A 15575-nucleotide genomic window follows, 5' to 3' on the forward strand; every position below is an offset into this window, starting at 1 on the left:
CGGGGTGGGACGTGAGGAGGGCAATGGGAATGGGAATCAGGAAGAGGGCTCGGGGGGAGGGGGGCGTATGAGTAACTGGATTAAGGATTGCAATCTATTTTTCTATATCTGTGGCAGAACCATCATGCGGAAAGCACCAGAGACGCAAGGAGCCGAGAAGCCTCTCTAACCACCCCCTACCTATCCATTACCTCTTCCTATAACCTTTTACCAGTGTCCCTAACCTTACCCTACAATTCAATTAAGTACTCTAATCCTCTTCCCCCTTTTAAGCTCATAGCAGCTGTAGTGGTCAATCTAATTTGATCGCAGCTATGAGAGGGGAGGCAGGGTGCTTGCCACTTCTGCGTGGAGGAACCACGGACCAGGCACACTTGCTCTTATTCACTCCGAAATAGAAAACCTTTTATTGTTAATGTCTAGAGTCTGTGGACGCTCAAGTCAAACCTTGCAATGAATTCTACAGTTCTCTTTTTCATCCTCTTAAGAATCAAGGATGTTATGAAGAAGCTCCTTAGATGGAATGTGCCTGCCTTATACCTGGGAAAGCCATAAGACTGCCTGATGTTTCAACAGAGGATGCAATAGTGTGCTTTCTATTCAATGTCTGGTTGCCCATCAGAGCCCTAGGTTCCTTCTGGCCTCTTTAGACAAGCACAATGCTCTGTGACATTGAAACGATAGGGCCAAGGGGAGATTGTCTCAATACCAGGTAGGAGGTCATTTGCCAGGGCTGAGTTCTCATCCCAGGAAAGCTTCCTGTACCCCCATGTAACTGTGTCCTGCTGTACTAGTATAATCTCTTCATTTCATCAGGGCTGTCATAGCGGAAGTAGTGAAATGTGAGTTAACTTGGAGTGCTATCCTGGGTCCAGAGCATGCAAGTTGGGGACAAAAAAGTAAATGGGTATGGAGCCAGGTCCAATGATGCTGTGTGATGGGCTGTGCATCTAACATTAGCACACGCAGAGTAGGACAAGTTTGTGAATGACGCCAATCCAAGGATAACACCACTGTCATGTTTTGGTGGTGCAAATGGAAAGACTGTGCCACAGTCCATATGTAGAAGAAAAAATAGAAGACCCTTTTACAGTCTGTCACATGATTCATGTCCCTCACTGTCCTTGTGCCAAACTGATAATCAATTCCTTCACTGTTAGTGTGATAATGTTAATCATGCTACCCTTTTGACTTCCTAACTTAATTATCACACCAACTTTTATCTCATGAGCTTTAGAGGCGTGCACACCTCAAAAGATATGATTAAAGATATAAATGAAAGATATAAATGAAGTTGAATGATTCTGGTGTAGAACATAACATTGATGCCACATGGAACATATGTTTCAATAGCATAGTGAGAGGAACAATTTTAACATAATAAAAAACTATCAAGCAATCACATGACCAATGAAAAAAGTATTAACATGGAATTTGTGAAGATGGTTTCTTGGTTCAAAGAAAAACATATCAATGTCACACAATGTCTCCAATTAAATACATTTTAAAAGGATACTACAATTGTTCTATGGCCTGCTGATCAATGGTACCCATGCTGTTATACACAAAGACACTGCTTAGGAACACTGCAAGAGTGAGGATCCAGTTGTCATGGTTGGAATCTCCCTGGAATAGAGAAATAACACTTTTTTAAAACTATTATAAAACAATAGGTGATCCACTGTCATGATTTGCGTCATACCATGCATGCAAGAGCCCAATTTCAACTCTAAAGGTCTTATACATGCCAGTCCGGGGCTGTGGCAGGTTTTGCGGCAGAGACAATGGCTGTACCTAAGCAAGGCTCTAGGCATCTCTGCACTTTAATGCAAAAGAAACTAATACCCCTAAGTACCTGACAAGCTTCTTTTTAAACAGCAATATTGGCATGGGTCTACCTTCTGGTTGTATCTATGTGTCAATGATTATTACCCTTATGTGTATGATAAAGATTGAATGCTATCAATATCTTTCTTGCACAGTTTTATCACTAAACCAGCAAGTGTTTGCATTTGCAAAATAGTATCCTTTATACTCATAAATAGAAACACAGTAATACTCTTCTCAATTCCCTTATTCAACACAATACTGCATTTGTTTTGAATTGATGCACTATTTGTTGCTATGCTTCCATAATAATACACGTAAGTTGCTGCATGCTAATTCTGCCTAAGCAGAGAGAGCATTTGTTTTGAAAAACAATTAGCAAACAAGCCAGGTTTAGAAGCTAAGCTTGTTGGTCATCTCTCATCTTGTGCTTTCCCCACAGAGAAAAGGAAATGTATTTTTATCCAGCTTTTAGGTTCTTCAAGTGAACTCATTTACTCTATCTTCTTTTTTGAAAGGTTCAGTAATCTTTATATATAAAGCGGAATGTATGTATGTGTGTATGTTTGTCCGGCTATACAAATCCAAACCGCTGAACCCACGTTTACCAAAGTTTGCATGAATTCCTCATTTGCTGGGGCAAAATTGTAGTCTATGTTTGGATCCAAAACATTCACTCACTTGATCTCCTCACCCCCAAAACTATTAGCATGATACCTTCCTTACCCACCAGAAGCAAAAAAGACATCTCTGCTGAAAAACTCATCCCCCTCCTCCTACCCACCATCAACAACCTGGATAATAATACTAGCCCAGACATCCTAGTGGACATATTCAACCACGCCATGACCAAGGCATTAGACACTATTGCCCCTATTAAACCACGCAAAAGCAAACAGGAAGCGCATTTGAATGCCTGGTTCACCCCTCAACTTAATGAACTAAGAAAACAGAAAAGAAAATTACAAGCCATCTGGCGCAATTCTCCTACTGATAACAATAAATCCAAGCTAGCCCAACTCTCCAAACACTATAAGAAAGAAATTATCAACACAAAAAAAAACTATTTGATCACAGAATCAGAAAGGCCCAATCAAATACAAAGGAGCTATTCTCTATCCTCCGTGAAATGGAATCCCCAATACAACCAGTCGACACTGTCCCGAAGGATAAGACCTGGTGTACTAATATACAGAACGCCTTATCAAACAAAATCTCCTCCCTCCAACTCAAAATAACAAAGAAAAAAGACTCTCTGCCCTTGGTTGACCAATTAGCACCACCACCTGCTGAGCACAAGACATTTCCACCTTTCAGCTTCAAAACAATATCAATCATTGATACCAAAAAGGTTATACTTTCCCTGAAACCTTCCAACTGCAAGGGCAACAGCTGCCCAGCGCAAATAATAAAAGATGCGGCCAGAGACTTAGCCCCTTTCATTTCAAAGTTAATTAACTCCTCCTTTAAATCTAACGCAGTACCTTCTAATCTGAAAGAATCCTGGGTCCTCCCCCTACTGAAAAACAAACTCTCGACCCCTCAATACCCACCAACTACAGGACCATCACTACTGTACCCTTTTTACTTAAAATTATCGACAGAGTAGCCTACCTTCAGATCCAAGATTACCTAGAAACAAATCATCTACTAGGCTCACGACAATCAGGATTCCGCCCTCTCGATGGCACTGAAACAGCCCTGCTAGACCTAAAAACAAAAATTGAGGAGCTAAAGGATAATGGCAAAACTGCCTTGCTACCACTGTTAGACTTGTCACCAGCATTTGACTTGGTGGACCATGCAGTACTATGCAGCCATCTAAGACTCCCTGCCAACTTCACAGAAGAAGCCATCACTTGGGTTCAATCATTCTTAGCTAACTGGACAATGAGAGTTTTCTCTACCTCCTCCTGTGCCGATCCCATCCAAATAACATGTGGAGTCCCACAGGGATCCTGTGTCTCACCCACTATGTATAACATCTTCACCAAGCCACTATTCGACAAGTTGGACAGACTGGGTGTCACTTACACTAATTATGCTAATGACACCCAGATCCTCATACCCCTTTCGGGCAATTACAAAGAGGACATGGCTTTGGTGAACAAAATATACGTCCTCATTCAGGCATGGATGGCATCCCATGGCCTCTGCCTGAATGACGACAACACTGGGATCTTGCTCCTCGGATCTGACTCTCACCTAAAAAAACGAACCCCTAACTATACATCCTTTAACATCGACAATAACATTATAAAAGTTATGCCAGAGGTAAAAACCCTAGGATTTTACCTGGACTCCTTGCTCAACCTCAAAAAACAAGTTAACTCCTTCTCCTCCTTCACTGCCTACACCTGCAAATTAATCCATGCTGCCAGACCATTCCTGTCTAAGGCCAGCTGCATCACCTTGGCCAATGCTCTTATCATGTCTAGATTAGACTACTGTAACGCCTTGTACTCAGGAGCCAACAAGTATGTCACGGACAAACTTGAAAAGCTGCAAAACAACGCTCTAAGAGCAGCTCTGAACATACCCCACAGAGAGCACATCTCTAAATTTAGGAAGGAAGCCCACTGGCTAAAAATAAAGGACAGAATCCTCCTTAAAACTATATCCCTCACTTCCAAATGTCTCAACACTCTAGCACCCCCTTACCTAGCGGAAAAATGACTAGGAAACTCAACTCCCGACCCTTGAGATCTGCCAACACCTTCCTACTTCTCATCCCTAGATTCAAACTTACCACAGCTGGAGGAACCAGCTTTCCAGTTAAAGCTGCTCAAGCATGTAACGCACTACCCATTGACCTCAGACGCCCTTTACCTTACACCAGATTCAGATTCAATGCCCTCAAATGGCTCCACTCTAACGATTCATAATCTCTTCACTCCTTAATAACTATTGTCTAAGACCCTGCGACACACCCCACCCCCCTACTACCACTACTGCAACTTAAATGTTCTCTACCCTGTATTGTAATTCACCCTTGCATTCATATGTATGTACTATATCTGGACAAGCACTGTAACTAAGTTTCAAGATTTCTTGTTTTGCTGCGCTCAGCTGCCCAAGGGCTTGGTGCGCATTATCAAATAAATAAACAAACAAACAAACACCCTCATTTACTGATGCTCACCCTGATTTAATACAGTAGGTACTAGAAGGAAGCAAAATATTGAAAAGTGTCTGAAGCTAAATGTTTGATGTGTTGGTTATTCCTTTGAAATGAATTACTATTGTAAACAGTTCGAAAGTGTTTGTTAAAGCATTTTTTATAGGGAATTAAAAAAAATATTACATTTGTTTTTATCACGCCACTCCAAATATGGGAAATGGTAAGATTACAGTTTACTTAAGTTCATTCACATGAAGAGAGCACAATCAATCAATCTTTCTTGGGCATTTTCTCAAATGTGCTGAAGCCATTGAGTGACTGAAACATGCTGCACAAAAAACGAATATCACTTGGAAAAGCTCCATCTGATGCAAAGCAAAAATCAATATCAAGAGCGTCTGAAACACAACAGCAAACAGCAGCATGACTTGCCGACCAGAGGACAAGTGCAACTTTCTCCAGGGCAAAGGAGATGCCAGAGCAAACTGAGGTAGACTTATTGACGTGAGGACAAGAGCAACATCCTCCAGGGCACATGATACACCAGAGCAAACTGAAGCAAGACTTGTCGACAAGAGGACAAGAGCAACATCCGCCAAGGGCACATGAGACACCACTCGATCAGGACAAGGGCAACGCCGGGTAACCAGGCAAGAGTTCTATATTTTTCCAATTCTGCTTGAAAACAGAAGGCTGTCAAAGTCAATATTTGGAATGCACATTTGTGACATGTATCTCTGCCAAAGTCAATAGTTTTGATTGCAGAGTTTTGAAATGCAACTGTGTCAAATTTAATAGGAAAGCTGCAGGCCTGTGTGGCTTTGCTCTGTGGATCTCCCAGCTCCCTCGAGTGCGTTCTGAAAGGTTCATTGATGTCCAGTATATGTTTCACTTGTGGCTGCAAGTTTATGTGGCCTAGCGTGGAGTTTAGAGCTGTTCAAATTATAGGTCAATAATGCAATTTTTGACCTCCGACCCCACATGATCAGTAAAATACCCTAAAGAAAGTCACAAGTGATTTGAACAGGCGAAAACTTAGAGTAAAGAGAGAGTTTTAAAAAACTGCTATGTATAGAAGTCTCCGAGATTTCCCACCAGCTAAGCAGGATAACATACAGTAGTGTTTTTCTATGGGCTTCATTGCAGGATTGTATCTGTAGAAACTTAACAGGGGTGTCTCTCTTCTTTGTTGTATTTGCAAACAAAAATGAGAAAACAAATGTGCCTGCCCTTAAGTGGGTGGCTGGTAAAATTCACAATGTGTCTACAGTGTAAATCTCTTGTGTAGATGATCCTGATGATTGTCTGTGTCCCACACACCTAGGACAGTCAAACGGTCAAGGGATCTCATACTAAATGATGGCGCTGATCCAGGTAAAAAGTCATGAACATTTTAGGCATATTCTGCTCTGAAGCAAGGCAGCTTCTAGGAGAAAGCCATACCTCTGGAACCAATGGACGAAGATGGCTGTGATTGTTCATCTTCCAGTATTGATGATGCCTTTAAATTTTGTTAAAGGTTATTTTATAACCATATAACAATAATAAAAATCTTTTAAAAAGAATTACTGCATTCATGCATAATGAAGGACTGGTGCCAATTCCACAGAGCTGTCATATTCCCCGGTCTGTGCACCGTGTTTTCTCAGCAGCAGTTCAGCCCCATGGTCCATCAGTGACAAGCCCTCCCACAGTTGTGTTTTGCAGGATGCTCACTGGAGGAACTGACAATGTCGTGCAGGTGCAATGGATGAGTAGCTCAAGTGCTACTATCATCTTCTTACTCGGATTATCAATTTCGGTTTTTCGCCAACCGAGTCAGTGATAATGAAAGATGAATTAGTTCTTACTGTAACTCAACAGCTGTGTCTTCTTACTCGAAATATCAATTGCTGGTTTTAGCTCAACCGAGTCGGAGAAGAGGAAAGATGAATTGGTTCTCAATGTAGCTCTGTAGCTGTGTTTTCTTACTCGGATCACCAATTGCTGCTGGTTTTTGCTCAACAGAGTTGGAGATGAATAGTCATGCGAAAATTCCCACAACCGCTTGCAAATGTGAACACAGCAAGAAGGGATTTTCCAAAGACTTTGCAGATATAGCCCACCTTATAGCAAAATTGGCTAGCTCCTCTGTTCACCAATGAAGATTGCTGCCGTTACACTTTTGGTTGCTTTCCACTCGCAAAGAGAAAGTTGAGGAGAACCAGGATTACTCCAGTTGTAAATATGTAAAACAAAGTTGAAATGTCAGTACCCCGTCTTGGCAAGAAGCCTTACATGCCTGGTCTTTTATTGAAGACAGAGTTAGTGACCCAATTTGTGGCTATTCCTAGGACTGAAGTGACACCAGACAAGGTAGAGCTTTCCAGGATTGTGGTCAACGGTTCAAGCGTCTTCCAGAATTCCTTTGGCCACATACTTTGTTTTCTCAGCTGCTTCTTGAAATGTCTCAGCTGTGCTGGCAATTTTTTTTTAATTTTTTTGGGGGTTTTTACAACAAACAATCACCATTTCAACCAATCCAGCAGTACTTGTCATTATACTTTAGCATCATGTACATATGGTTAGGTATCTACTGCTTACCCCTTACCCTCCCCCCAACTCGAGCCTACTCCACTTCGCACTCTGCCTCACTCTCCTTCGGGGGAACCTTCCCTTCCGAATTCTCAGAAGTTTCATGGTCGCTTAAGCAGTCTTGGGTGGACCCAGACAGTGAGGCCATTAAGTGTTTCCAGGCCGTCAGAGTTTCTGCTTCTTCCTCCCCTCCCATACTGGCCGCTTCATTCCATACTGCGGCTTCGGCTTCAGTCCATTTCTGGAGATGGCTCCACCAAACTTCTACCTTCGGTCTATTGCATGCTTTCCATCTCGTGGCAATCCTGTGCTTGACGAGTATATATGCCAAGTCCTTAAGTTTGATCACATGTTTCAATTTACGTGGTCTAGGGAACCCCCCTTCCAAGCATACCCACACTGATTCAATGTTTAGCTTTCTCATCAGTGGGCTACTTCTCCCCAGAACTTCCCAATTTCTGGACATGCCCAAAACATGTGTGTCATCCCTGCGTTTTCTTCCCCACATTTGGGGCATGTTTTTCGTTCAGCGTTCTTGAACCGAGCTATTCTCTGGGTCATATATGCTCTGTGGGTTACATATAGCTGTATTCGTTGCAGCCTTGCATTCCTGGACACTTTTTTATGATACCCTTGAGCCTGCTCCCATACCCCATCACTCATGAGTTCCCAGGCTTCCTCCTCCCAGTCTTGTCTTAATTGGGTCACTTCCCTTCCCACTCTGGACATCAGCAGCTCATAGATTCGAGAAACCTTGTGCCCTCCCTCTGCTACATCATACATCGTTTCTATGGCCGTGTCAGGTTGATCTTCCAGCATTATTTCGGACCATGTCTCTTTGTCTCTCTGATCCACTGTGCCAATCTAGTATAACTAATATACTGCCCTACATGTAAACCTGTTTCTGCTACCAACTCCCCAAATTCCTTTACTTCCCCCTCCTGCCATATGTCTCCCACTGTTGCAATTCCCACAGGTTCCCAGTGCTTGCGAATCGTATTCCTCAGTTGCACGTCTCCTCCAGTCAATGCCACTAGCGGCACTTGCGGAGAACACAGGGTTGGGTTCTCCATGACCTGGCAGGCCTTGCTCCATATTTTACATCCCAATTCCAATATCCCCGGGTGCCCTGTTAACTCAGGTTTGGGCAGCCATATCAAATCCTTCAGAAGAAACGGGGCACACTCTGATCTCAACAGTCTGGACTCTGATGTCGAGTCTTCCGTTAACCATTTGGCGACGTATTGCAATTGACTAGCCAAATAATAGATCTCAAAGTTAGGCAGTTTCATACCCCCTTTATCATACGTGTTCTGTAACTTCCATAGGGCAATTCTGTTCCTAGTTCCATGCCAAATGAAGCCCCTGCATATGCTCTGGAGTTTGACAAAGAAGCGTTTTTGGTATCATATATGGTATGTTCTCAAATAAATGTAGTAGCCCAGGCAATACGACCATCTTCAACAACGCCACCTCCCCATCATGGCCAAGGGGAGCTTAGTCCAGAAATTCATGCTATTTTCAATGTTCGCTACCGCTTTCATGGTATTATGTTTATATTCTGCTTCCACGGTGTGATAAATTTCAATGCCGAGGTATCTGAACGTGCTGGTCTCCCAAGGTATCTGTAAAACAGGCAGTTGTTCCCGCGGGACCCCTATGTACCTCCCCAGGGGGAATATACACGATTTCTTGGGATTAACTGCAATACCAGAGAGCGACGCAAATCGCTCCATTGCCTCCAGAATGTATTGAAGATTTTCCTCAGGGTACCACAAGTATAGTAACATGTCATCTGCGTATAGTGAAATTAGATGTGGTCCCCCTTTTGTGTAGATCCCCACTTCTTTGTATTGTTGTCTCAGGTATATCGCCAGGGGTTCTAATGCTAGGATGTACAGCATAAGGGACCAAGGGCATCCCTGCCTAGTGCCCCTACTGAGTTGCCACCTCTCCGAGATGATCGCTCCCGTCTTAACTCTGGCTAGCGGTGAACTGTATAGTAATTTCTCCCATTTAAGGTACCCAGGTCCCATCCCATATTCTTTTAGGGCTGTCATTAGCCAAGGCCATTTGACAGAGTCAAAGGCCTTCACTGCATCTAGTGATATAATTGCAATCTCGCTCGAGTCTCCTTCTGTGTGCTCTATGACCTGGTGGAGTCGTCTGAGATTGTCAGATATGCTTCTGCAGGGGACATATCCAGTCTGATCGGGGTGTATTAATCTACTTATGACCTGTCTCATTCTATTTGCCAACACAGCCGTGAGTATCTTGCTGTCCTGGTTCCGCATCGACAACAGTCTATACGACACACAGTCCGTACTTTGGCTTGTTAGGTTTGGGGAGTGGGAAATGATCGCCTCCCTCAGGGATTCTGGCAATATCTCTGTTTCGAAAGCTTCATTTAACATTGCCAGAGGCGCAGTAGCAGCACTTCTTTCTTATACACTTTGTAGAACATACTGGGGAGTCCCTCCTGGGGTCTTACTGATGGGTAGTTGCTCAACCACCGCTTCTAGTTCTTCCAATGTAATTGGGGCATCTAGGTCCTCTCGCTCCTCAGCACTTAGTCTTAGCAGGCCAATATCTTGTAGTGTTTCCTTTATCTCGCTACCTTCACCCCCTCCTGTATCTCCGTATAATTGTTTATAGAATTCAAGGAACTCTCCGTTCACACCCTCTTGGGTATCCAATATTTGTCAACTCTCCCCCATTATTGCTCTGTCTGATCGTTAGTCTGGGGGTCTCACTTTTATACAACCACACCAGCAATCTTCCCGGCTTGTCTCCCCCAGCGTGTTGCCTCTCTATGTATTTCTTATAGTTTAGATTGCACAATCTCTCCCAGTGCCCTGCACATTCCTGCTGCAATTGGTTTATGGTTTAAGCATCCTCCCGGAAATTACCTCCTTTACCCAAGACTATCTCTAGTTTTGCCTCTGCCTTCTGCAGTTCCCGTAGTATGCCTCCCTGTAGCCCTTTGGATTTGGCTATAGCTGATCCTCTCGTCACCACCTTAAATGCTTCCCATTGAGTGCCGGCCGATTCAACACTCCCAGTGTTATTTTCAAAGTATTCTATAATTTCTTTTCTCAGGTCCTCCCTCAACACTGTATCTTTCAGTGCTTCAGCTCTGAGTCGCCACGTTGGGATTCTAGCTCTTGGAGGCACATATTGCCATGTCAAAACCAACGGCGAGTGGTCTGAGAAGACCCTCACTTTGTATTCTGATCGCATTATTTCCCCCATCTCCTGTGAGGCGAACATATAGTCTAATCGTGTGTACAAGTTTTGTGGGGGTGAGTAATGCGAGTACTGTATATCGTGTGGGTGGTATAACCTCCACATATCTTTTAACAGGGTCTTTAGGGTTTTGGCAGCGGGGGTGGGTTTATCTAATTTCCTGTCTGACCTGTCTACCCTTGGGTCTAACGTGCAGTTAAAGTTGCCTCCCATTATAACAGCACCCCCCAAGTACAGGCTAATTTTACTATATAGGGTCTTGAAATAAGCCACTGTGTCTTGATTCAGGGAATATGTATTGATAATGCATAGTTCTCTATTTTCTATCAGTCCTTGTATTGCCACCATCCACCCCTCTGTATCCACTGTGGTCTGTAGCAGCTGCAAAGGGACATGTGGTGCTACCCAAGTGATCACCCCTCACGCATAAGCCAAGTACGTTGTGTTTATGATGGTCCCCTTCCATTTCCTCTGTATTACCTCTTGCTTCTCTTTCGTGAGATGTGTTTCCTGTATTATGGCAATATCTATTTTCTGCCTTCTTAAATACATCATAATCTTGTTCCTCTTCAGGTAACTGTTGAGCCCCGTGACATTCCAAGTTAATATGTTAAGGTCCCCCATATTTCGACCATACCCATTCCCCCCCTCTGTCCCTCCTCATCAACCGCTTCAAGCCCAGGCACGCATGTGTGTAAGCTCGTTCCCTAACAAATAACACTGCAAGTCCCCCAACTCCCCTCCCTCTCCCCGCCCTTCGCATCCCCATCTGTTGCCGAGCTCCATCCCTGGATCTCAGGCGATCCCGCATTTAGTCCTGTCTCGGCTTGCCGCTACTAGGAACTCAGCAGGAGGTTATCACACTATTGGTAACCTATCTAAACTAACTATTTGGGTGTGAGAGTGGGTCTGCTGTATCTCCCACAATCATGCTCAGTACATTATGCGCGCTAGTATTCTTCTACTTCAAACCTAGCTAATTTCCCAAGTCCCAGTGTCTTAGAGTATACAGCACCTCAACCTCCGGAGCCACTGCTTCACTTCTCTGTTCCGTCCTCCTTCTGTGTGTCTATCCCCGATGGGAAATTCTGTCCATCCAACCACTCCGTCGCCTCCTCTCAGGTTTCAAAAAAGAGGGTGCTGTTCTTGTGAAACACTTTCAGCTTCGCTGGGTACATCAGCATGTACTTAAGGCCTGCATCTCGCAGCCTCTTCTTCACAGTCCCATAGTTCAGTCGCCTTCTCTGCACCAGGAGAGTATAGTCCGGGTACGCCGTGATAGACGTGGTTGCCCTTCGTGTTGTACCCCGTTTTCGGAAGAATTCCAGGATCTTCTCCCTGTCTCAATAGTTCAAGTTTTTGGCAATTATCAGTCCCGAGAGGTGGGGCAGGGGACCCCTGGTGGTGGTTTCCTCGTTAGGGCTCTATGCGCTCTCTCCACCGCGAACCCCTGGGTAAGTGCTCCTCCTTCAATTTCTTGCAGGAGCATGGTCTCGATATAGTATGTGGGGTTTGGGCCTTTTTCTCCTTCCATGAGCCTCACAATGCGTATGCTGTTTCTGCAGGCTCGTCCTTCAGCTGCCTCTGCTCTGTTTTCCAAATTGCTCACTTGTTGCCGCAGTATGTGGATCTCTGAGGCATGTGATGTACAAGCAGTTGTGTTTGAGTTTGCTACCTTCTCCAGTTCGCCTGGGCGTTCCGTTATTTTCTTTACGTCTTGTCTCAATATGTTTACATCTTCTTGCACCGCTCCAATTTTAAGATCCAATGATGTCTTAAGTTCGACCATGGCTGCCTCCAGCTTAGTTTCCCATGCAATTTTCAGGTCCGCAATTGCGTCCAGGATCTGCAGATCATTACGCACTGGTGCGTTGTCTGGTTGCGGGTTCTTTTCCCTATTCCTGGCCCCCTCCGTTGACTGAGGTGTTTTGGTAAATTCCTCCATCGTTGCTTGTTTCCCTTTCGTGTTGGGTAACTTGGACGCCATCCTGGTGCCACCTAGTATATCAGTTCACAGTAGTTGGGGCTAGTCTCTCAGGCCCTTCAGCCTGCCCCAGCTCGTCTAGTGCTTAGTTCTGTTTGGGAGCTGCCGGTGTACCAATGGGAGTCCACTCGAGCTGCTAGTTGCTAATTCGCTCCGGGTGATACCTGCATAGTCTGGTACTATCCCTTAATTCCTTTCAGAGCCCAGAGTTATGTAGCAACAGAACCCGCGCCTCGCCTTCCTTCTTCCAGTGCGCACCATGATGCCAGGTTCCCTGATCATGTGGTTCCCTTCGGTTGCTGGTTCCTCCTTACTTTGGCACTATGCGCTCGATGTAACCCTTCACTCCGGGTATTCCACCAGCCCTCGAGTATCATGTCACCTCTCTTGTGGCCCTCGCCTATGTTCAGCGAGTCCGCCCTTGTTGTGCCTATATTTGCTCCCACTGCCTTCGGGTTCCTCTGTGCTCCAATTACACAATCACGTTGTTCAGGGCTCTGGCTGTGCTTGACATATTTGTTGCTGTTGTGCTTTGCAACGTGACTTCTACATCCATGGATTCTGCCCGTGTAGGATTCTGCCTTTTATTACTTCTGGAATAGCCAATGATATGTCCTTCAGGATGAGTCTTGCACTACTGCGTGCATTTACTGATTTTGTTACTGCCCGGGCAACTTAGTATCCCGCAGCGGTGCGTCTTATTAACTGTGTGGCTCACTGAGGATTTCAGGCTCTTTTATTAATCCCCTCGGGGCGCCGGCTCAGCGTTTTCCATGTGTTATTATTGCAGCTTGTTATGACTCGCCCTCTTTTTATGCGCCGCCGGGCCTCTGTTACTGTATCTATGTTCAAGGCAGCTCACACCTCTCATACCCAGCTTTTCGCCTTGAGGAGTGCCAATTCGAGCCTTCCTCGCTGCCTGCTGGAGTCAGTCCAGCTCTGTATCCAGCACTCATATGCCCGCGGGCATGATCATGTCTTAAAAACTGGGCGACCAGCGTTCTGTTCCGACTTTGTAAATATGCAGATTCGCTATTCAGCGTTCTTCGGCGGCATCATCAGTACTGACATCCACATCGTCAGGCAATGGGGGTCCGCTTCCCGGCTGTCCGGAAAGCCATCCCGGCCCGCACCTTACACAAGTGTTCGCCAGTCACCGCAACGTTACCCAGCACAGTGTGAGATCCCCACTGTCTCCTCTTGTACTGCAGGCGCTCCTGATCCATTGCGGTGAAACCTCTGAGTGCGGGTCCTATTTCCTTTGTTCTTGCGAGGCAGCCATCTTGTCAGGACATCCGCGGATCTCTGTTACTTTTCTTCATAGCATAACTTTCTTCTCCCATACCGATTCTGTCTCCGGAGTAGTGCGCTGCATGCAGTGCCCATTCACACAGCTGTAGGTCCGTCTGAATAGCGTTCACAGCACTTCCTTCAACTGCGCATTCTTGGATTTTACAGGATCTGCAGGAGCTACAGTGAAACCCAGCTTATCCCATGGCTAGTTAGCCATGCTCCCTGCTGGCAATAATTATTTTGAAGTTCAAGAGGTGTGCTAACCTCAATAACAACAGTGAAAATGGCAGATGCCCGTGTTTGGCTTCAGGAAATTGCTTTTGCGCTAGTTGAGCATGAACTGGTGTTTGGCAAATCATTCCATAGTAGTTGACTACATGAGTGACAGTGATCAGGTTGGCAATACCCACAGGCGCACCACTGCATGCAGCATTGAACTGGACAATGCAAGACCCATTGGGTAGCTGATAAAACCTACTCATAAATGTTTCAACTGTTACTCCACCCACGGTACAAATCATAGAATTTTTTGACAGTTCACAGGGCTGTGTTTTTGTGCTAATTTGGCCTTTAACATGTTGGGGGCCAACACGGTTCTTTAAGGCATGCTGGCTGATTCCTGAATCCCCTTATGTCATGCATGCATTTATGTAGGGAACTTCCTAGGATGTCTTCATCCAGTGTTTCTGAACTTGATACATGGTAACCCTGTATTGTAGTGCTTGGCAAACCAGAGTGGGTGTTGTAGGTATTGGAAATCTCCATGAACGGTCTAAGATATTACATTTGTAGCCCTGGCTGGTGGTGCAAAAACTGTTTACTCACTACACTCAAAAGTATGAATGTAGTGTCTGATAGGACCTGCCTTCTTGCTTGTGTAGACAGATTTAGCTCCCTGATTTGAATAGGAAAAGTCAGCGAGTTCCTATATGGAATACTCCTTGAAAGTGTGTGTAGCAAGGAAGTTGTTGTACCTTCTTCTCCACAATTAAGTCTCTAAAGTGGCAGATGCCTTGTTGTAGCACATTGGAATTCTGATCTATTAAACAAAAAACTCTCTCTAAGGTATGATCTTTAAGATGCTGTGTACCTGAGAGAGCATCCTGCCAGGACTGTAAAGGTTTTTTGTTTGTTCCCTGGAGAGATTCTGTCTAGGCTTTCCTCGTTGTTTAACTATTTGTGTGATGTCAGCTCAATTGCTGGATGAACTACATGTGTCAGTATCAGGTACTGCTGAGATCCGCTTGCATGCTTAAGCATTGACTAACAAAGCTTCCCAATTGAGATTGAAAAGGCTTCTGAAGTGTTGTGTGAAGTCCAAGCTCTGTAAGGACCTACATTGGACCCAAATCACCTTTAAATGCACTAGTTAGATTGTATACCCTATGACGCTAACATACGTGAAGCATATGTGATGTGACTTCTACCACTAAGCATGGCTTCCTTTACTTTTCTGCATCCCAGAACTTGCCTATTTTGGCTTCCAAATCAGGTTGAAAGGATATGTTGTTCTTTCGCCCTGATGCCCAT

At 44.7% G+C, this 15575-nt stretch overlaps 1 protein-coding gene across 1 annotated transcript in view; it reads right to left on the bottom strand.

The window, feature by feature from the left end:
- LOC138491218 (guanylate-binding protein 1-like) overlaps positions 1-15575 on the bottom strand; it is a 358543-nt gene that overhangs the window by 278452 nt on the left and 64516 nt on the right. The window contains exon 3 of the mRNA XM_069617607.1: positions 1517-1626. Within this exon, the coding sequence (XP_069473708.1) occupies positions 1517-1626 (110 nt within the window). The remainder of the gene's footprint in view (positions 1-1516; positions 1627-15575) is intronic.

This window comes from Ambystoma mexicanum, chromosome 10, assembly GCF_040938575.1.
Source record: "Ambystoma mexicanum isolate Mex_15411 chromosome 10, UKY_AmexF1_1, whole genome shotgun sequence".
NCBI classification, from domain to species: domain Eukaryota; kingdom Metazoa; phylum Chordata; class Amphibia; order Caudata; family Ambystomatidae; genus Ambystoma; species Ambystoma mexicanum.